The 19,835-nt window shown below is 47.3% G+C and overlaps 6 protein-coding genes across 6 annotated transcripts; 4 read left to right on the top strand and 2 right to left on the bottom strand.

Annotated features, from left to right (window-relative positions):
- On the top strand, positions 1–3,532 carry F4822DRAFT_40179 (transcriptional activator xlnR). Its single transcript, XM_051457972.1, has 3 exons — positions 1–805; positions 861–3,190; positions 3,252–3,532. The coding sequence occupies exons 1-3, from the start codon at positions 457–459 to the stop codon at positions 3,393–3,395; spliced, it is 2,823 nt and encodes a 940-aa protein (XP_051319963.1). The 5' UTR covers positions 1–456; the 3' UTR covers positions 3,396–3,532.
- A 2,139-nt stretch (positions 3,533–5,671) lies between these two features.
- F4822DRAFT_40277 (scavenger mRNA decapping enzyme) lies at positions 5,672–6,864 on the top strand. The gene is made up of 2 exons (XM_051458047.1): positions 5,672–5,806; positions 5,890–6,864. Exons 1-2 carry the CDS (start codon positions 5,731–5,733, stop codon positions 6,801–6,803), a joined length of 990 nt encoding a protein of 329 aa, XP_051319964.1. The 5' UTR covers positions 5,672–5,730; the 3' UTR covers positions 6,804–6,864.
- A 19-nt stretch (positions 6,865–6,883) lies between these two features.
- On the bottom strand, positions 6,884–7,620 carry F4822DRAFT_424658 (uncharacterized protein; the record flags this gene model as incomplete). The annotated part of the gene is made up of 2 exons (XM_051460184.1): positions 6,884–6,912; positions 6,972–7,620. 2 exons carry the CDS (start codon positions 7,618–7,620, stop codon positions 6,884–6,886), a joined length of 678 nt encoding a protein of 225 aa, XP_051319965.1.
- A 957-nt stretch (positions 7,621–8,577) lies between these two features.
- F4822DRAFT_435888 (MFS general substrate transporter) lies at positions 8,578–14,332 on the top strand (the record flags this gene model as incomplete). The annotated part of the gene is made up of 9 exons (XM_051462250.1): positions 8,578–8,594; positions 8,994–9,182; positions 9,369–10,725; positions 11,983–12,423; positions 12,545–12,849; positions 12,918–13,200; positions 13,259–13,283; positions 13,342–13,528; positions 13,672–14,332. 9 exons carry the CDS (start codon positions 8,578–8,580, stop codon positions 14,330–14,332), a joined length of 3,465 nt encoding a protein of 1,154 aa, XP_051319966.1.
- A 178-nt stretch (positions 14,333–14,510) lies between these two features.
- On the bottom strand, positions 14,511–17,255 carry F4822DRAFT_40308 (pre-mRNA splicing factor component-domain-containing protein). The gene is made up of 2 exons (XM_051458087.1): positions 15,076–17,255; positions 14,511–15,018 (listed from the first exon to the last, which is right to left on the bottom strand). Exons 1-2 carry the CDS (start codon positions 17,086–17,088, stop codon positions 14,689–14,691), a joined length of 2,343 nt encoding a protein of 780 aa, XP_051319967.1. The 5' UTR covers positions 17,089–17,255; the 3' UTR covers positions 14,511–14,688.
- A 1,194-nt stretch (positions 17,256–18,449) lies between these two features.
- F4822DRAFT_424662 (terpenoid synthase) lies at positions 18,450–19,803 on the top strand (the record flags this gene model as incomplete). The annotated part of the gene is made up of 3 exons (XM_051460185.1): positions 18,450–19,055; positions 19,116–19,312; positions 19,359–19,803. The coding sequence occupies 3 exons, from the start codon at positions 18,450–18,452 to the stop codon at positions 19,801–19,803; spliced, it is 1,248 nt and encodes a 415-aa protein (XP_051319968.1).
- Positions 19,804–19,835: the final 32 nt, after the last annotated feature.

Raw genomic sequence — 19,835 nt, forward strand, 5'->3', positions numbered from 1 at the left:
TCTCCTACTCTCCAAACCCCGCCACATGCTTTTGACACCCGTGCTCTACAAACCCCAGTGCCGTCCTTTATACTACCGCGGCGATCCCTTTTGACTATTTTGGGGTCCCTTATGCTGTCGAACATAAGGTCATGCTCATAACTCTTGATCCCCACAGTGAAAAGGTTTTCGGTCCGTCCAAGTGCCGCTGTCTAGAAAGGCTACGCTCTGCCAAGAGCTGCAAGTCACTCACAACCGCGTTCCTCGACAAGCATATAGCTTAAGCTATCTCGCTCCTCCCCGATACAAGTCCAACCTCCCGGCGGTTTAGACGTATTCATGCTTCGTCCCAACTGCTTGCACTCGTTCGAAGTTGCCTATCGTTCATGATATACGAGGTTAGACAAGATCGTCGACGAACCAATATTTCTACTTTAGACGTATTCGGTACGATTCGCCATCACGGATTACTCAAATATGTTGTCTAATCCACTTCAACGGTTTTCACCGTACCATGCCCTTCCTTCTAACACATTACTATCGAATGCTCATGTACCCGGAGGCCACCTCCACGCAGCGGGTTTAGATACTTTCGGCCATGGATCTCAGTACACGCTCCAGCATCTCCAACAACACGTGGGAGTTCACGCACCGCATCTAGCTCGAGCACCGCAACCAAAACACAGACAACACCCCTATGGGGGACCAAGCACGAGAGCAGCTGGAGCAGCCGGTCCAATCAGGAGGAGAATAAGTAGAGCTTGTGACCAATGTAACCAGCTCAGGACTAAGTGTGACGGACAGCATCCTTGTGCCCATTGCATAGGTTGGTGATGATACTAAGACATCCTAGGAGTAGATCGAGGCACTAACAGCGTCAGAATTTGGCCTGGGTTGTGAGTATATCCGAGAACGAAAGAAGCGAGGCAAAGCCTCCCGCAAAGACCTCGCCCAACAAGCCGCAGCTCAAGCAGCCGCCGCCGCCGCCGCCCAAAACGGCCAAAAGTCACCAAACCCAAACGACGACAACGAAACATCAACAGAGCAACAGACTGATGGTACAGCCTCGGTCAAGCCAGAACAGAATTCGAGTGATAAGGCGCTAAACGACAGCAGCGAGGACGCCTTACAGCGAAGCCAAAGGACAGGAAGCCTAGACAGCTTAGCAGAGTTAAGCTCACACCAACCCCATCTGACTGGCCACCAGGGAGCGATGGAGAGAGACCAACTTGACAGTCCTACCTCGTTAGATCTTAATGGGTACGGTAATGTTCAAAATCCATACGACAGACAGGGGATGGGTCATCTGATGGGCGGGGCAACACATAACGGATATGGGTCAAATCAGGGAAATTTGTCTTCAAACTATCCCGAGATTCCCTATGGACTTCAAACCCAAAGTCCTACTAACTATTCGGCCAACCCTCAGCCAACGTTTCGAATAGGGACCAGCCCCCTAAGCGCGTATCCTATTGGAGAGCCTACCTCGCCAGGATGGATGTCGATGTCTTCGCCTCCGCCACAATTCCAATCTCATATTCCCCAAAATAACTACCATCACCAATTAAGATACCCAGTTTTGAACCCTCTGATCCCTCATTTAGGGAACATTATCCCCGTTTCCCTCGCTTGCGATTTAATCGATTTATATTTCGCTAGTTCCTCTTCCGCTCACGCCCACCCAATGTCACCCTACGTTCTGGGTTTCGTTTTCCGGAAACGATCATTCCTCCACCCAAGCAAGCCTCGCCAATGCCAACCGGCATTGCTAGCAAGTATGCTTTGGGTAGCAGCACAAACTAGCGATGCCCCATTCCTTACTAGCGTCCCATCTGCAAGAGGCAAGATCTGCCAGAAATTGCTCGAGCTTACTGTTAGTTTGCTTAAGCCGTTAATTCACACGCCATCTGGCGAAGCCTCGCCAGTTTCTAGCCCAGTAATAGACGGAGTGGCTTTGGGTGGACTAGGAGTCGCACTTCCCGGATCAATGAGCATGGAGAATCTGACAGGCGAATCGGGAGCTTTTGGTGCTGCGGGAACACTAGACGATGTTGTCACCTATATTCACCTGGCTACAGTAGTGTCTGCCAGTGAATACAAAGGTGCCAGCCTCCGATGGTGGAACGCCGCGTGGTCCCTCGCAAGGGAATTGAAACTCGGCCGAGAACTACCCCCAAGCGCACCTTCGATGGTTCAAGGTAACAACGGTAACGATGTCGATGCTGACGGTGAAACTGAGGACGGGCTCGGGAGCAACGTTACTCCCGGAACCGTCAGTGAAGAGGAACGAGAAGAGCGAAGACGTATATGGTGGCTCACATACATCGTTGACCGCCATCTAGCCCTATGCTACAACCGACCCCTCTTCCTTTTGGATATTGAGTGCGAAGGCCTTCTCCAACCTATGGATGACACTGAATGGCAGAACGGAAACTTTAGCTCCCACACCACGGACCCGGCTTTGTCAGAACAGTCAGGGCCTGACAGTGGCCGAGTACGTGGACCACACTTTGAGTGTACTGGCCACAGTATCTTCGGTTACTTCCTTCCCCTGATGACTATTCTGGGAGAGATCGTCGATCTTCACCACGCCCGCAATCATCCCCGATTTGGCATCGGCTTCCGTTCAGCTAGGGAATGGGATGACCAGCAAGCTGAGATTGTGCGACACCTCGAGGCGTACGAACAGAGCTTAAAGAAGTTTGAGCAAAGGCATTTCAACAGTTCCGATGACAAGACTGAGCAATCTGCCACTCTGGAGATGCCATCTGAACTAGACCAAATCGGCTCACCGTCTGGTCGTTCCGTACACACGAGTTCGTCCCGTATGACCGAGTCTGATATCCAAACCCGCATCGTTATGTCATACGGAACACACGTCATGCACGTACTCCACATTCTCCTCACTGGAAAATGGGACCCCATTAACCTACTTGACGATAATGACTTGTGGATCTCATCGCAAGGCTTTATTACAGCTACGGGGCATGCCGTATCGGCCGCAGAGGCTATCAGCAACATCCTCGAATACGACCCAGGCCTAGAGTTCATGCCATTCTTTTTCGGAATCTACCTCCTACAGGGTTCGTTCCTATTATTACTCATTGCCGACAAACTGCAGCTTGAGGCTTCGGCAAGTGTAGTCCGCGCCTGCGAGACTATCATACGCGCTCACGAAGCGTGTGTTGTCACACTCAACACTGAGTATCAGGTGAGTTACTCGATACCCTTGCTACTTTCATTTCTTGAATTACGCTAACTTTATAACTCAGCGCAACTTCAGCAAGGTCATGCGTAGCGCACTCGCCCAAGTCCGCGGTCGGGTGCCCGAAGATCTTGGCGAGCAGCACCAGCGCCGCCGAGAACTTCTTGCACTGTACCGCTGGACTGGCGATGGCACCGGTCTTGCCTTGTAAAATAAGATACTCAATATGTATATATTTTGCCCTAGTATATAAACTGGGCCGGTTTTGGGCGTTCGCGATTATATTTTTAAGGATGTTATAAAATGGATTGGGCGGCGTGGCTTGTTTCCCAAACCAAGGGTTTGACCAAAATGATTCCCCCGGATGGCAGCGAAATGAATCAGGCTTGGACAAAAACGGTCAATTGTGCAAATGGTTACTTTGTTTGAATAGCCGAGACTGCCCGGAGAGATGACCGCGGAGTTCTCATGAGACAGATGGATACCTAGAAACGATCAGAGAAACGGGGGGTTGGTTTTCTGTTAGGCATGCTTTTTGCGCCGGACTTCTTGTCAATTCGTTCTACGGAACTTTCTAGGCGTTGTTTTTTTAACCTACCTCCGAGGAGATGGATGTTTAGAAGCACGGAGTTCAGGGGATGCGGGTGGTTGGACTCTACAACTGCTACATAGGTACGAAAACCAATTAGAAAGAGACTTGATTCGATCTTCATATCCTTGCCCTGACCTCATGCGTGAAATGATACAATTCATGGAGTGGTCATGGTCATTCAAGGTTGCAGAGGCAACGATTATCATGGTCGGTGACATGTCTCATGCATGGTAACGGGTATGCTATGCTACGTGCCACAGCATTAAGGCCTGCCCGCATCCCCTATGCGAGTAAGCTGTGAGCTGTAAGAATGACCCATTAGCGGCCGCTACCCGACCACTGTCCCTATCCCCTTGTTTCCTTTTATTTCCCAGACTATCGATGCGATGCTCCGTAGTAATATGTAAAAAGCAAACGACTCATCGAATCGGTTGACTAAATTTCCTATGAAGCACAAGCCAAGATCGATGTCAGTCTTCCAATATGTTCAGATCGATCCCCTGAGGTCTAGACTGCTTGTCTGAATGTAAATTATAGTTGTAGTGATTACTACTACGGTTTCATTTTCATCTACCTTGATGAGGAGTAATTAATTTGAATTTCTTGCCTCATCTCTCAACTACGAATATGATGTTACATATTGCTGCCGTTATATCCAGACTTCAATCACACCAGACGCAGGGTAAGGGGAGGTTGTCTCAGAATCCAGAAAGATCTATTGAATACTCACGGGCAGTCGTATCGCTGATTTTAACAGGGCCTGTATACTACAAGGTATGATTATGCATCGCCTGAAGAAAAGTGAGTCGCCCGCTCACCTGCGCGCAACAAGACCCCCCAAAGTTGACCAAGCCAACCGTTTGCATGACTTGCCCCTTAAACGTTTCAAGACCAAAATCTTGAACTTCTAGAATACAAGTATAATACGAAGCATAATAGACGGCTTATAATGATTGGAAGTTTATGTACGTAGGTACTGAGTACGACGAGTTGGGCTGACTCCGGTGTTAACCGTCTCCCTGGGTAGTGATAATAGGTACTCTTCCACTATAATTTTGGGTAGGTGAAGCCCCGAGTAGCTTGTACGAATTCAGTCATACGTACCTAATCTTAGATACCCTAGGTATGTTGTCGTCCAGAGTTATAATATGTTTTCCTTGGATAGCTGGCAAGCAGGGCAAGAACATGGAGTTTAGCTTCGTTGGAGGTTTATATCTCGTTTTTCATCATCGTCATGCGTTGTTCCTCATGAAACTCTCCTGCTACGATGGAATCTTTAGGGATGGAGGGTGAGAATAGGCACATAAATAGTACGAAGATTCTGCGTTAACGGCCATGACCTTGCCGCCAGTGGCTGGCTATTAGTGTATTGGTGCCCTGAAATGCTATATCGCGACGTGCCGCTGAAGCCACTGAAGCCACTTCACTAAAGGATGCCTTTCTTGCCCACCAATTCCCCTAGAAGATAACTTCGAACCTACTAAATCAACCCCTAATAGTTTGATTTTCACCCAGAGATTCGTTAGATAGGTGTCTTGGCCAGCATGGTTTTATAACCACACCAATCGTATGTCCCTAAGCATGTGCCGCGAATTATCCTCGTTTCTCGTCAATACCAAATAGGATGGCAAATGATCACCATCTACTTCCCCATTAAGAATTTGACGGACGTGGTAATGAGTTGAAGTATTGAATGAAGATGTAAAGATACTTAGATACCTGTCCCCCTAATCGTGGGATGTAGGTCCTGGCAAGAGCCCTGGAAATAAACCTTGATAGCGTGCAGGGGGTACCGCGGGGTGGGGCCGATTTCTGCAGCGGCCCGCACACCGATAAACTCAAGGTCGTTACACCGACTGAGGGGTAGCTTCTATAAAAAGTTGTCTACAAGAACGGCAGTGCTGAATACTTGCCTTACGTTATCTTTAACCATAATTAAGTTCGGAAGATCAATATGGCTACCGAAGAAAGTAAACGGCGTGCCGAGGCGCTGATTCCGAAGTTCCAGTTCGAGCGCGTGCTGAATCAAGGTATGACATAATAGCATTCGCTAACACATTCACGTAATGACGCGATAGCTAGGTGTAGAACGAGTGCTAACAGAGCAAAAAAGATGAGGCAGGACGACGAATTATACTGCTAGGACAAGTCGATTCTCAACCCGCGCTAGTAACGATAGAACGAGCACCTATTCCTGAAGCCGAAGAGTACCTTACCGCCCTACCTACGAATCTACGAAGCATCACGAACTTGGGAAACAATGACATATACTCCTGGTCCCTAGCTTCGGGCGGACCAATTCTCAAGGACAACGAAAATGACAAGTTCGCGGATTGGAAAATCTCTATGATTTGTCCTTGTACTGAGGGGCACATTAAAAAGCACAGCAGACAAGGATTTCGTTACGTCACCGAGACGCCTGAGACCTATCGTGATAAAGTGCGACCGTTCATGCAGACGAACCGAGAGGAAGGCCGGTTAAATTGGGTCTACAATATTATTGAAGGTCGCAAAGAAGTAGAAGATATTATATACAGAACGCCCTTGGGACGAGATGGAGATGAGGGCTTCCTCATGCTACCAAACTTGCATTGGGATCGAAAGACGATCGAAGCGTTGCACCTGCTGGGTATAGTCGAACGACGAGATATTTGGAGTTTGCGAGACCTCAAGAAAAAGCACGTCCCCTGGCTTAGACATATGAGAGTCAAACTCATAGACGCCACTGCAAAAACATATCCTCAAATCGACACGGACCAGCTAAAGCTCTTTGTTCATTACCACCCAACGTACTACCATTTCCACATCCATGTTGTGCACGTTATGTTAGAAGCAACTTCTACTCAGTCGGTCGGAAAGGCGGTCGGGTTAGATAGTATCATCGAACAACTCGAATCGATGTCGGGAGACGAAGAGATTGGTATGGATAGTGTTTCGCTGAGCTATACGCTGGGAGAGGCATCGGATTTATGGACGAAAATATTCGAACCCCTCAAGAACTCCGGTAGAGCTTCTCAACCGCAATAACAAGATCGTTGACAGCCGGCCCGCTGGGACAATCTGACCATTCCCCGCCGTCTCTGATGCAATATACTTCGTTGTTGAGCCTAACCGTGCAACTTTTCGTAACGCCGGCCTAGGCAAATTGTTAGTATTTTCTTCGGGGTATTATTGTACAAACCATGAACATAGAACATACGTCAGAGGTCCTTTTTACACTTTCCCTCAACATCGCAACACCAAAAGCACCATCATCCTTCGCAGCGCAATCATTCAGCTTCTCAAAATCAATAGCATGTTCTAGCGCGCAGTCTTCGACCAGTTCACGCTGCGGGATCATCTTGTATTCCTTCGTCAAACACATCGTAAAGCCGAGGTAGATCTTAGGATCCGGGTATAAATGGTGCGCGCATAACTCAAGGATATTTCCCATGCATTCACCCGGTCCGTGCTTGCAATCGACACCGTCATTTTCGGTCGGCGTTCCGATGTATGATAATGTGAAGTTGACTTTTTCGTATACGCGCATCATAGCCGGGAGAACTAGGTCCCTCAGACAGTCCTTAGCGTCGGGACATTTGCTCATGATATGTGCTTCGAACGGGACGAGCTCTTGAGTCGCCAATACGGGCTGTTCGGCTTTCGTGGAAGGATGTGTTCGGGATGAATCTGGGACGAAAAGAACCGCATATGACGATACAGAACTAGCATTGTAGAGCGCATATATGCCGATGATGACTAGGGTAATTATTAAGAATGGTCGATGTCGTCTTCGGGCGCGGCTTCGAATCGGTCGTTTTTCTTCCATCGTTGGAAGACCGTTTTTGGCGGTCATATCGTTCATCTTGATCTATCGGCTTATTCAAAAAAAGTTTGATGATAAAAGGAATTCTATTAAAAAAACTCAACGATGCATGCCACACAGAGATAAAGAAACACTCAAATATAATGAAGTCGAGAATAGAGTTGCTGTTGTTGTTTGTCGAAGAACAGGTAAGGAGATACAACTATCGTGATCAGGGATAATTTAGGCACGGGACTAAGATCGAATGAGGGGACCCGTTTCCCTGAAGAGGCTCTTTGCGATGGGATAGGCTGGATAGGCTTATAGCTCAGGGATGTAACAAGGAAGCTTAGCTGCTAAGGTTAGTGCGTTAGTGCGTTATGTACAATATGCAGCGATGGTGCAACCACTAAAGCTCGACCGAGTCAGGCGTTGTTGGGTCCACTATATCTGGGTATCTGGAAGAAATCGTGGGGCCCATGTGGCTGAGGTAATATGGTAGGGCGACTCTACCTGGAACTTACCCTAGTCTAGGTAAGTCTAACGGGGTTTAATAGGGCATCGTACAATACGAATAGGACCTAGGCAGGTACCGAAGTACATACTAAGCTTGTTAGTGAGAGGGCGCCTTCTCACCTCCACCACGAAGTAGGTAGCACCTTACGAAGTTCTGACTGGACACGAGACTCGTTCTTGACCTCGGAACGCAAGAACCCACACACATTGAGTTCGAGTCAGGACGAATCGCCCGTTTAACGTTACTAGTGACTTTCCTATTTCGTCAGTGTCTTAGGAGAGGAGGAAAGGACAATTGCCTGATGTTTCGATATTATTTGCTTCACCTAAATTTATCTTTCCTCTTCTAACCTTTTACATACAATCCCACCTACACCTATATCACTTCCAGGGCTATATCCAAACAAATATACATTATATATTCCATGCAGACACGTACTTCGACACACGTCGTCCCTTACTTACGGAATTACCCACAGTAGTTACTCCCCTCGGTACCCAATGGATACCCCTGCAACGTAACGTTTCTAGAAATCTAGAGCCGCTGATTCGGCAGTTCGTTCTGACTCTTACCGTCTTGGAATTGAATCTCGAGAAAGCGTCTTGCGAACATATATATCCTATACACATACCTACCGACGCAGAGGAAACTGCCTATTCGAATCGGAAATTCACGGACGAACCACTTTTTCTAATTCACTTGAATAGTTTCGTTCACGAAAACGCTCTTCGATCCTGCCAATTTACATACGTTTTACCATTTAATCGACTTCGTGGTGATTTCGATTTCTCAAGTCTTGCCGTAGACATGACCTCGACGTCATATCCGGATCGCTAATCTCCCCCAATTACATCGCCGTCTCGTACATATTTCTAGACAACCAAGCAGTCTGTCTACCGACTACAAATATGTCGAGTCCTTTTATAAAGTTCGATATTGAGGATTTCCTCAGACCTCTTTCTATTGACAATGCGAAAGCACATGCCCTGTCGCATGAATTATGCCGGGCATTTCAGCATTTATCCGCACACTCATTAGATCAATTCCTCCCTACCCCAATATCTGAATCGATTTTACGGCCCACCGCGGGTAGGGAGAAGGGACGGTACGCTCCCCCAAAGTCTCCTAAAAGCGTTTATTAGTGATATAAATTCAGCGCCTAAAGCAAGCCACTTCTGTGCGCTACATGCCTTTTCATAAGCTAACTCCTAGCACAGATACCTGGCCATTGATATGTACGCTTTTACATAATACGACCTCAAGCAACGTATATGTGACTAACATTCATCAGCGGTGGTACTAATTTACGAGTGGGCTTCATTGAGCTATTAGGAAATGAAATAAATGTGAATGGTAACGGTGTTAATGGCCACTCAGAGACCTCGGAATCGGAACCACCGCCCAATCTTCGTCGAGTGCTCGAGAAATCATGGCCAATCCTAGAAGTCCTAAAGAACGAGAACGCCGATTCACTATTTAAATGGATCGGAAGTTGTATTGCAGAAGTCGTACGGGAAGGTTGTGGAGCATTTAATCTACCTCGTGATCTCGAACTACCCATGGGGGTTACATTCAGTTTTCCGATGGTGCAGGAGACGTTAGCTGACGCCACCCTTATGGCGATGGGAAAGGGGTTTGCGATTACATCTCGCCTACACCTCGGGACTCACTTAGTCAATGGTTACGAGCAGTCAAAGACTCCGGATTTGCCACCTATTAAAGTCTCTGCCATTTTGAACGACGCAGTTGCGACTTTGGTATCTTTCATATATCAATCTAAGGAGGATAGTACCCATAAAGCAGCGATGGGTCTCATATGCGGGACAGGTAGCAACGCGACGATACCCCTGAAGAGAAGCACTCTCCACAAAGATAAGCAGCCTGGAAAAGTCAAAGTTTTAAATGGAGATTCGACCGATGATATGAAGATCGCGGTTAATACCGAGTGGAGTATTAAAGGGACAGCACCAACCTTACGGAAATTTGACTTAATCAGCCATTGGGATACAAAACTTGATTTAGAAGGCGAAGCGCCTGGGTTCCAACCGCTCGAGTACATGACAGCAGGTCGATACCTTGGCGAACTTGGGCGTCTAATATTATTAGATTACCTTGAACACCATTTGAATATTCCCGCAGACAGTCTGCCACCACGGCTCCTAACGCGATTCGGCCTCACGACTACTTTTCTGAGCCATTTCCGTCCCCCGCACTCGGCGAAACTATTAGAGAAGCTTGAAACTGAATTTCCACAGTCAACAGGCAAGGCCCCTTTCCAATGGACAGAAGACATCGCAATTGCCTTATATAAAATTTCTAAGGCTATCGAAGTTAGGGCCGCCGCTATTGTCGCGGCATCAATCGTTGGATTACTTGCGTGCGCAGGAGATATTCCCATTCGGGAATCACTACAAGACCACACGAACAACCACACAGCCAAGGTGGAACAAAGCCCGAAGGTGAATTTGATTGTCGGATATACTGGAGGCTGCATTGTCCACTTCCAAGATTATCTAGCAGATTGCCAGGAATTCCTAGACTCAATCATAGAGGCAGAGTTTGGGTCCGACGCACCAGTCAGGGTTGTATTAAGCCCATGCCATGATGGAGGGATAACTGGCGCGGGGGTTTTATGTGGTGCCTCTCAGGCAAAGTCTAAAGACATCGACGTCTAAGATTCCTCACATAATATGACACTATAGACTGGGAAGTTTCGGAGTTGAATAGGCTATCCTCATACTACAGTACTTAGAAGGAGGGGTTATCATGGCGAGTATTACATCTTATCGTCTATGGCAACGTAGATATGTTTATGGTAGATTTTTTCTTACGCAAGATATTAATGTCGTATTACTTACGAAGTATTATACTTTCTTAGGCTTCGTTTGAAGGTACGGGCGTTTCAGTATATTGCTAACTCAAGTTGAGTACAGATTAAATGTTGACTGCATGTGTAAGTGTATTTCAGATCCGAAAGAGTTTGCTAAGTGGAAAAGATGCAGCAGCTAACGTAGCTGCCGCGACATGGGCCCATGTTGAGGCATCCCTAGCTGATCTGCGCTGCAGGTTGATAAAACACCGCCGCAATTCTAATAACATGCGCATTTCATCAAGCATAACAGCATACCTTGTATTTACAGTTATACTTTTATGAACGCAGCCACGGTCGATTTGAGGCTCAGACTACTAACACTAGGCCGTATACCGGCCGATTCATGTCATGTGGACAGACCTATTCCTTACCGATCTTCGGGGGGACGGTTCCCCGCATATAGGAAACGAGACTGACCTCGGTGCAGGCGCCTTACAGGGGGGATACAACCACGGTTGGTTACCTTAAGGGTCGCCTATCGTAGGCCATAGCACCTATAATATCCCTCTTCTCGGTCCCCATCCAGTACCCGTCCAGTTCCCACTACGCGCCGACTTTTTTGCTTCACCGATTCGTTCACCTTTCATCGTGATTCTTAGCTATTAATTGGCTGCCATTGGGCTTCTTTCCTCTAGTACCCTTTTTCGATTCTTTTGTTTACTATCGTCGTTCCGAGGCGAGAAAAAAAAAAACTACTTAATTTATTAATTAGTGCATATTATACCATATACTATACCGGATTCGAATAAAGCTTCATCTCGAACTGCATTGCGTGATCGTCAGGTCCGTCCCTAGGTGAGTTTTTCGGTGGATCAGTAACGCTAAAATTTCTTTCACCTATGTATTAATATGACGAGCTAATCTTTTTTTTCACCGTAGGACACCTGGCTTTGAGTAACTTGGGAATATTGTTCGAGTTACCATCGTTGGCAAGATGGTGCAGACGACGAATGGCAATGGGGAGCGAGGTCCTGCTGAGCTCCCCACGGAGAGGACTGCGCTCCTTGGGGACGCGGGGCTTCGTTACACCCAGGAACCTGCTCCTATTGCGATTCCGGGAAGCGATGGTGGGTATGACGATGGGAGTGGGAGTGATTTAGATGCGAATGAATCAGATTTGCTGGTTGCTCGCAGCTTTACTTCGGGGGCGTCGGGGCTTGCGCCGGAGGCTTTTGAATCGGCGATGCTTAGGGGGCGTCGTAGGTCACAAAGTACTATGCGTAGGGCTTCGACTGTTCGGAGTGTGGTGTCTGTGTCACCTAGGCCGATACAGAACGGACACCGACATCACCGTGATTCAGAGGATCTCGACTCTCCGCTGTCCGAAGATAGTCTTGAGGATGACTTGGAGGCAGCACAATTGGAAAGATCTAAATCGGCTCCAACGTTCTTAATTGATACCGACCAGCGACGGTTTTGGATTGTGTTTATAAGCATAATGCTCACCCATTTTGTAGCATGTTTTGACGGCACGGTATGTTTTCCTATCCTTCTGTACTGGGTTTAAATGAATTCTATAGGGGGGTGTCACAGCTGTTACTCATCACAAATATGAGAAGAACCGTCTCCGAAATTAAAACTAATCTTGGAAATAGATCATGGCATCCTCGCATCCGGTTATTACGAGTTATTTTCATAGCTCCAATAGTGCTAGTTGGCTTACAACTGCGTTCTTACTTACGAGTACTGCTTTCCAACCCGTGATCGCTCGCCTTTCCGATACCCTCGGACGCAAGCCGCCGTATCTCGCTACCACAGTCATTTTCGCACTCGCAACATTATGGTGTGCACTCGCACAGAGCATGACGAGCTTTATTCTAGCTCGAGCTGCGTGTGGTCTAGGTGCTGGAGGTGTGTTGGGGATGGGCAGTATTATCATTAGTGATTTGGTGCCGATTGAGTGAGTGCCCCTTTTTTTTGATCTTATTGCTGAACATATAAGGGGCCATCCGCTAACTAGTATGTAAGACGTCGAGGCGCATATCAGAGCTACGTAAATGTCGTCTATGGATTAGCCTCAGCGCTAGGCGCTGCCCTCGGAGGCCTCATGGCCGATACTATGGGCTGGCGCTGGGAGTTCGGCATCCAAGTGTTCCCTATCGTTATATGCTTCGTGGTAGCATTTTTTGGTATTCCGGGCGACCTTGGCTTACAGAATAAGCACCAGACTTTCATGGAAGGCATGAAGACGTTTGACTTTAAGGGGTCTATACTCCTAACTACTTCTACTACGTTTTTAATTTTGGGCATAGTAAGTGTGAAACTCGAATATGAGCTGAAGGATTATGATTGCTAACTAAAGCGTGTAGAATCTTGGAGGCAACATTTTGCCATGTGAGTAACCGGGCTGTGTTTCTACAGGATGGACGTAATGAACTAACACTCAATCTAGGGTCTCACCCATTCATCATCGCCTCGCTCGTAATATTCGGCGTTTGCTTTCCGATTTGTTTATATGTTGAGTCTAAGCATCAGCGGCCTATCATGCCTTTAATCCTTTTACACAGCTCACCCCGGGCCAACCTAATTTTCGCTAATTTCATCGCATCTTTCTTACTAAATGCGATCCTATTTAATACGTAAGTCGCTTCCCCTACCCCCCCAATTTATTGCAATCCTTGGGAAAGAGAGCATTCGCCGTGTTATTCGTGCTTCTAAGCGGCATCGACGGGAAAGAAAATGAGAAAAGCCCCAATATTTGTCTAACCGCAGAACCAAACAGCCCGTTATTCTTCCAAGCCGTCCTCCTGACTAGCGCCACCACCTCTGGTCTCTACCTTGTCGTCCCTGTTGTCACAGCTAGCACAACCGGGACTCTAACCGGCTTCCTAATATCCGCAACGCGCCGCCTCAAATGGCCCCTCGTCTGCGGCACCCTCCTGTACCTCCTCGGCACAGCCCTCCTCTCCGCCATGCACCGCGGATGGCCCGTATGGGCGTACCTTCTATGCCTAATCCCCTCCTCTGCAGGTCAAGGCTTCCAGTTCCCGGGAACTTTCATGGCGGTCCTAGCAGCTAGTGAGCACCGCGAACAAGCCGTCGTAACCTCCACACTTGTTCTATGGCGCGCTTTGGGATCAGTCCTCGGAGTCGCGTTCTCGTCTCTTGTCTTGCAAAACGCGTTATTGCGATACTTACTCGAGTACGTGATTCCTCCCTCCGATGTATCAGATGGAGAGGCCTGGAAACAGGCGCTTGTCGAACGTGTACGTGAAAGTGTGGAGGCTGTGGCTGCGCTGCCGCCAGGAGACACTCGCGACCAGGTGATTGCAAGTTACGAATCCGCAGTCCGCCTGACATTTTTGTGCCTTGTTGCTTTTGCGGCCGTGGGCGCTTTGTTAATTGCGCCTGTGAAACTGCCGAGATTGGGCGGTCGGAAGTAAGGAGTGAAGGTGCCTGGTGAGAGGCCTCATGTCTATTAATATGATGTCAAAGTGAATAATGAATGAGTAGAAGAATTAGAAAAGGAGGTTGGGAGATATAGCATTTTGGGCACATATTTTGGCGCTTGGTATATTTGCATGGCATTCTCATTTTCCTCTATTTTTTGGCATTTGCATATCAGATCCATGGATAGGTTATATAGGTCGATTCAGGTATTGTTGGCTTAATAAATGCAATAACCATATCTGGTCCTTTCTCTTTTGATACAGCTGCTATTCTACAGCCGATGGCGCGGAGACGCGCGTTCATAGTATACAATCTTTATGCTAGATTTGTCCCTTTTCCGATAATGGAATTAATGGTAACCGTTGACCCCATCCGTCAATGAGTCTAGCTCCTCTTTGGTCTGGCGGTATGCTTCCTGCGCCTCACGTTCTCTTCGGGTGACGTAGCCAACTTCCTCCCTTAAGGCCTCCAATCGACTCCTAGCGGCAATTTCTTCTGAAATGGCTAGCGTCTGGAATGCGCTTAGAGCAAACTTGGCTTTCTCAAGTGCCTCATATGCCTCGCCCATCTTTGAGCGAAGGGTTTTGGCTCGTTGTTGATATCCTCCTAAATGTAGGGTAAGCTTCTTCTCGAGCTTCGCACACTTTTCTACGGTTTCCATCGTAGAATCTTGCACAGACTATAGAAAATGTTATCAGTACCAATTGTAGTAGATGCTAGAATGAGAAAAACTTACGTCGAAAGCTGCTTTCATAGCTGCCACCTGCTCCTCTTCCTCATCATCTTCATAGCAGCCCAGCCTCAACAGAAGTGCATTGCTACCCTCACGTTCCCAGCCTGCTTGAATATCCTCAGGTTTGGGTTTGCTGTTTACCTCCATGAGAATTTTCAAGCGAGCTTCCGCTAAGGAGGTATCGTCGATCTGTTGCAATTGAACTGGACCGATGCTTGACCTTGCGTTCGATACGGGGTATCTCGCGGCGTCGTTCGCAATAAGCAAGGCTGCTTCTTTAGCAATCTGAGCTTCTACTGGATCGGAAATGGCAGATGCCTGTTGCGCGAGGGCTTCTAAATTGACGGACTCTGGCCGGGGTAATCCTTTTTGCATAACTTGGGTCCGCCTCTTCCTTTCTAATTGTTCTTGGGCTTCCCTGAGTGCTCGCTCTCGTTGGTCTCGTACTTCGGCGTCTTCCTCAAGTTCATCTGTTACCATGGCTTCCTGTTGGTCTTCGGGTATCTCCAACTCCCACTCCGTTTCTTTTGGCTTTGGTAGCGAAGCTAGGCCTTGTTTGAGCTGATGCTTCATGGACAAATCCCGAAGTCGCATGTCATTAGTTGACCCTCCGACTATAGACAATTCACCATCACCCGCATTGAGCGCAAAGCTGTCTCGAGGAGTCCGTAGCGGCGTCTGACCAGGTCGTCGAGGGGTAGCGCCGACTCCATTTGCACTGGTTCGTAAAGGCGTTGCCAGGGGATTAGGGGTCGACATAACTTGTTTTCGAGGTGTGACACCTTCGAAACCCGTCGACCCATCCCCTTCTTGCAAATCGGCATTCTCCCCTCCAAGCAACACCGACTGATTCTCTGTCAGAGCTCGGATATTCCTTATTTCGTTTGCGACTCGATCTTCTTGCGGAGGTGCCATTGGCGTTCGAATCGGCGTTTGCGCGTTCAGGGTGGAGTACGCATTGACGAGTCCTCTGGTAGCATTGTTTTCGCTGGATTGGGCAAGCATATTTGCACGTTCCCCCATCATACCCATCTTGACAATATCCTCAAGCTCGCCCTCGCTGACCTGGGGTGACGGAAGGACAAGTGCTCGCCTCTTACTGCTTTGCTCTGCTTCTCGTATCTTCTGCATTTGCCCAGCCTTCAAGGCGGCTTGCATAGAAGCTGAGGGAGCGTCCTTGTCGTTCTTCCGCCTCTTCCTTTCAGCGTCGTCCTCTTGATCACCCTTGCGTTTATTCGCGAGCTGTTGTTTTCGGGGGTCAAATGCCGCTCGTTGCTTCTCGTTTCGCGTTTGTTCGTCCATAGTATCGTAGAATCCTTGGGCAGGTGCTTTCTCGAAAGGAATATCCGCATTGTAGTCCATCTGCCCAGGCTTACGCGTTACCACCTTAATATTAATGCCGGCAGTTTTGAGCTCCCGACGTTTTTGTAGCGTAGCGAGCCGGCGCGATTCTTCTTGTTGACGTTCTCGTGCTTTTCGCTTTGCCTTCTTTCCTTGTGTGTTCGCTAAACGGGCACGCGCCTCGCTCAACATCTCTTTTTCATCTTCATCAAGGTCGATAGTATCAGGCTTCGCGGGTTTGCTCTCGGGATCTGGGTCGACCTCGCCCGGTCGCAGTCTTCGTACGTCGTCGGCCGTGGGCGCTTGCGTCTCGCCTCCTTCAGGACCCGTCAAGCCAAGGCTAGATGCCTCCCGTTGCTCGGCCTCGTCAAGGAGCTTCTGGTAACGTTCTAGACATTGGTTTGCGGTGCGACCGACGATAGGAGCGATGGTTCGCCATTGTGTTGGCATCAACTTAGCCAGGTGAAGTAATTTCTCGTCCTCCTCTTTGCTCCATTCTATCTTCTTGATGCTTGGGTCGAGCCATTCGTTCCATCGCGCTTTGCATTGCTTGGGAGTTTTTCGCGGTAATAACGACGAGACACGCGCCCATTGATTCAGGCCGTATTTGGAAACGGAGACCTTGAGGATTTCATCCTCGATGTTAGTCCACACTCCTCCCTTAACGACAGGCATTTTGACTACGTTTGCGTCTGCGGTCGTATGATAACTGAGTAGTTATTGATAGGTAGCAGTTGCAAACGTAGTCAAGAAATTGGGATGATGAAGCTGTTGTAAAATTAGTAGGATGCAAGCTTGGCTTGTTGCAAGGCGACTGACGATAAAAAGTCTTGGCTCAAAACGCGATAAAGAAATTGATGAGTCAGGAATTAGGTAGGTAAATGCTTTTAGATTAGGTAAGTTATTATGTAAGGAATATTGATTAGGTAGCTGCTTATGTAATCTGTTTGAATTGCTTATCCCATGCTTCAATAGCAGCATATTCATAGGGGAGGTTAGTCAGCTGTTTAATTGCATCAACGTATTTTCTTCCCCCTTTCCCCCCTTTCCCTCCTTTTCTATCGACCTTCTTTTTGGAGGACTTCTGATATAATTCCGAGCCTTTAGGTACTTAGCATTATACGTACAGGTCCATGCCATTATATTTTATCGTCTTACTAGCACGCAAAGTGTGACTGTATTTTCCTAGTCCCTTATTTCTATCCTATGTTTTTCTTTGGGTTTACTCCTTCGATCTCAAGAACCGATGTAAGTCGAGCATGAATATGTGGACTTATACTGATCCTTTACATTGGTGACAGAAGCTGTCAAGACGGGACGAAAATTTCACCCACATCATCGATATCTGACAAACAAGTCAAAATCGTTTAAAAATATGTAGAATGAATTCTAATGATTTCCTATCAGCGGTTAATCTGTGTGGTGAAAAGAGTCTCGTTGTGGGGCAGACCTGTAGATTTACCCACGATAACCCCTGATCTCTCCCCTGTCAGTTATGATTGTACATTGAAAGCCAACTATATGCACCCATTCAAGTTTCTTCCGATAATATAGGCGTATTCCCCGTTTATAAGCTAATTTAAGGTAGAATTAAGCAAACTCATCCAATATCAGTGCAAAAAATGGTGGGTCCATTTTGGAGTTGATTGCCCATCACAACCAGAAAAGCGAGTGGTCTTTACCTACTTAGAGCGGATACTTATGTTCTTATCGTGAGCCTAAAATAAGTCTTTACTGTAGTTGTATAGAACTAGTAGGTATAGTGTTGTATAGTACGTCTAACTTTGCAGATAACTGAGTGGTTTCTCCACTGCCATACCGAATCACTGGGAAGGAAGGGAAGCAAGTCACGGCCGAACCACATGCAAACCAAGTGTGATTCTGAAGGTTCTTATTAGACTTGAGGACTATTGGGGCACGAAATTCTTCTGTCCATTATGTATAAAAACTACCTAGGTAACTGGGTAATACACTTCTCGGTCGCGTCTAATTTATACATCGAAAAGGATCACCTACTATTTCGACCATAATTCACGATGAAGGAACCTGACCTTTGGCCCGTAAAATGTTCATACGATCCTATTGACATGCCAATTAAATTCAACCACGACGGATTATCTTGCTTTCAGTTTTTAAGGGACGAATGCCGATATCTCCCGTTTTTATACCAAGTCCCTATTCTACGCAACTGCAATGTCATCTACCCGACAGGACTGAGAATAGATTGGCCGACATTTATACCTGCCGCAGCACAATCTATGCATTGGAAAGAAGCAGAGGAAACAGCTACGGCCCTGATAAATGAGGTTACCGGCTTGAAGTCGCGTGCGGAAGGATCCTTACCCTCGGAGTTGGAAGACTTTGACTCGAAAGCATCCAAGCGGAAGGAACTTATCGACACGACCATTTCTGCTTCGATACATATATTTCCCGCAGGGAATGTTCAACGGGCAAAGTTGATCGCCAAGGCCAACTTAATCATTGCAATGCACGACGGTAATATCACTCCCTTCAACTACAAGCTGAAATTCGGAATAGGTTTCTCCATGTATCTGTTATCTGTTATGGGCTCTCTTATAATACAATCGTATGAAATGAGTGCTGACTCGATTATAGACGTTATTGAATCTAAATTCGGCTTGGTAAATAATCCGCTCCCCCCTTTTCCATAGATTATGGAGATCCCTAATATGTGTCATTAGAAAAAGACAATCGTCGACACTCCAATCTTCAAACGCTTTGCAGGCGAAGTTATCGAGGAAGATCCCGTCGTTGGACCCGAGCTCGTTAAAGGAATAACGAGTTGGGTCAAACATACACGCGAGAAACCACCTAGCTCGATGGAGTTCAAGTCGCTCAGTGCTTATATCGACTACCGTATCTTGGACTTCGCAGTGGAGTAAGTGTTGCTCCCTATGTGATGTGATAGTGCTAACTATCGATAGCTATTGCGAGGCAGCTATAATGTTTACTTGTGAGATTACCCGATCTCGAAAGGAGCTGTCACGTCTCACAAAAATACGTAAGCTCGTATGGACACATCTATCATTGGTCAACGATCTGTACTCGTACGAAAAAGAGATGTGCGCCGAAAGGAAAAAGGGCGACGTAGTCATCAATGCGGTTAGGGTTTTGGAAAATCTCCTCGCAATCTCATCTCGGGAGGCGAAAGTGATTCTTCGAGGGTATATATGGAACCTTGAAGTTGAAATCAACGAAGAGTACCGACAAGCCTTATACCCTTACGGTTCAACTGGTAAGGAATGGCGGTTTGTGGAAGGCATGATGTTAGCGATGGCAGGAAATCTCTTTTTCTCCGCTACTTGTCTGAGATATGCGAAACCAACATTAGAGTGTGTTGGAAGTGGAGTGGCGGATCAGAGAAGGTAAATACCATTGCTGCACCGTATTTACCCGATTGA

Source organism: Hypoxylon trugodes (genome assembly GCF_022578975.1).
Source record: "Hypoxylon trugodes strain CBS 135444 unplaced genomic scaffold F4822scaffold_1, whole genome shotgun sequence".
Classification (NCBI taxonomy): domain Eukaryota; kingdom Fungi; phylum Ascomycota; class Sordariomycetes; order Xylariales; family Hypoxylaceae; genus Hypoxylon; species Hypoxylon trugodes.

Coding starts and splice junctions, on each gene's coding strand:
- F4822DRAFT_40308 (XM_051458087.1), bottom strand. CDS start 17,088: ATGCCTGTCGTTAAGGGAGGAGTGTGGACTAACATCGAGGATGAAATC. Junction 15,019..15,075: donor CTATGAAAGCAGCTTTCGAC/GTAAGTTTTTCT, acceptor CATTTTCTATAG/TCTGTGCAAGATTCTACGAT.
- F4822DRAFT_40179 (XM_051457972.1), top strand. CDS start 457: ATGTTGTCTAATCCACTTCAACGGTTTTCACCGTACCATGCCCTTCCT. Junction 806..860: donor TCCTTGTGCCCATTGCATAG/GTTGGTGATGAT, acceptor TAACAGCGTCAG/AATTTGGCCTGGGTTGTGAG. Junction 3,191..3,251: donor CACTCAACACTGAGTATCAG/GTGAGTTACTCG, acceptor TTTATAACTCAG/CGCAACTTCAGCAAGGTCAT.
- F4822DRAFT_40277 (XM_051458047.1), top strand. CDS start 5,731: ATGGCTACCGAAGAAAGTAAACGGCGTGCCGAGGCGCTGATTCCGAAG. Junction 5,807..5,889: donor CGAGCGCGTGCTGAATCAAG/GTATGACATAAT, acceptor AGAGCAAAAAAG/ATGAGGCAGGACGACGAATT.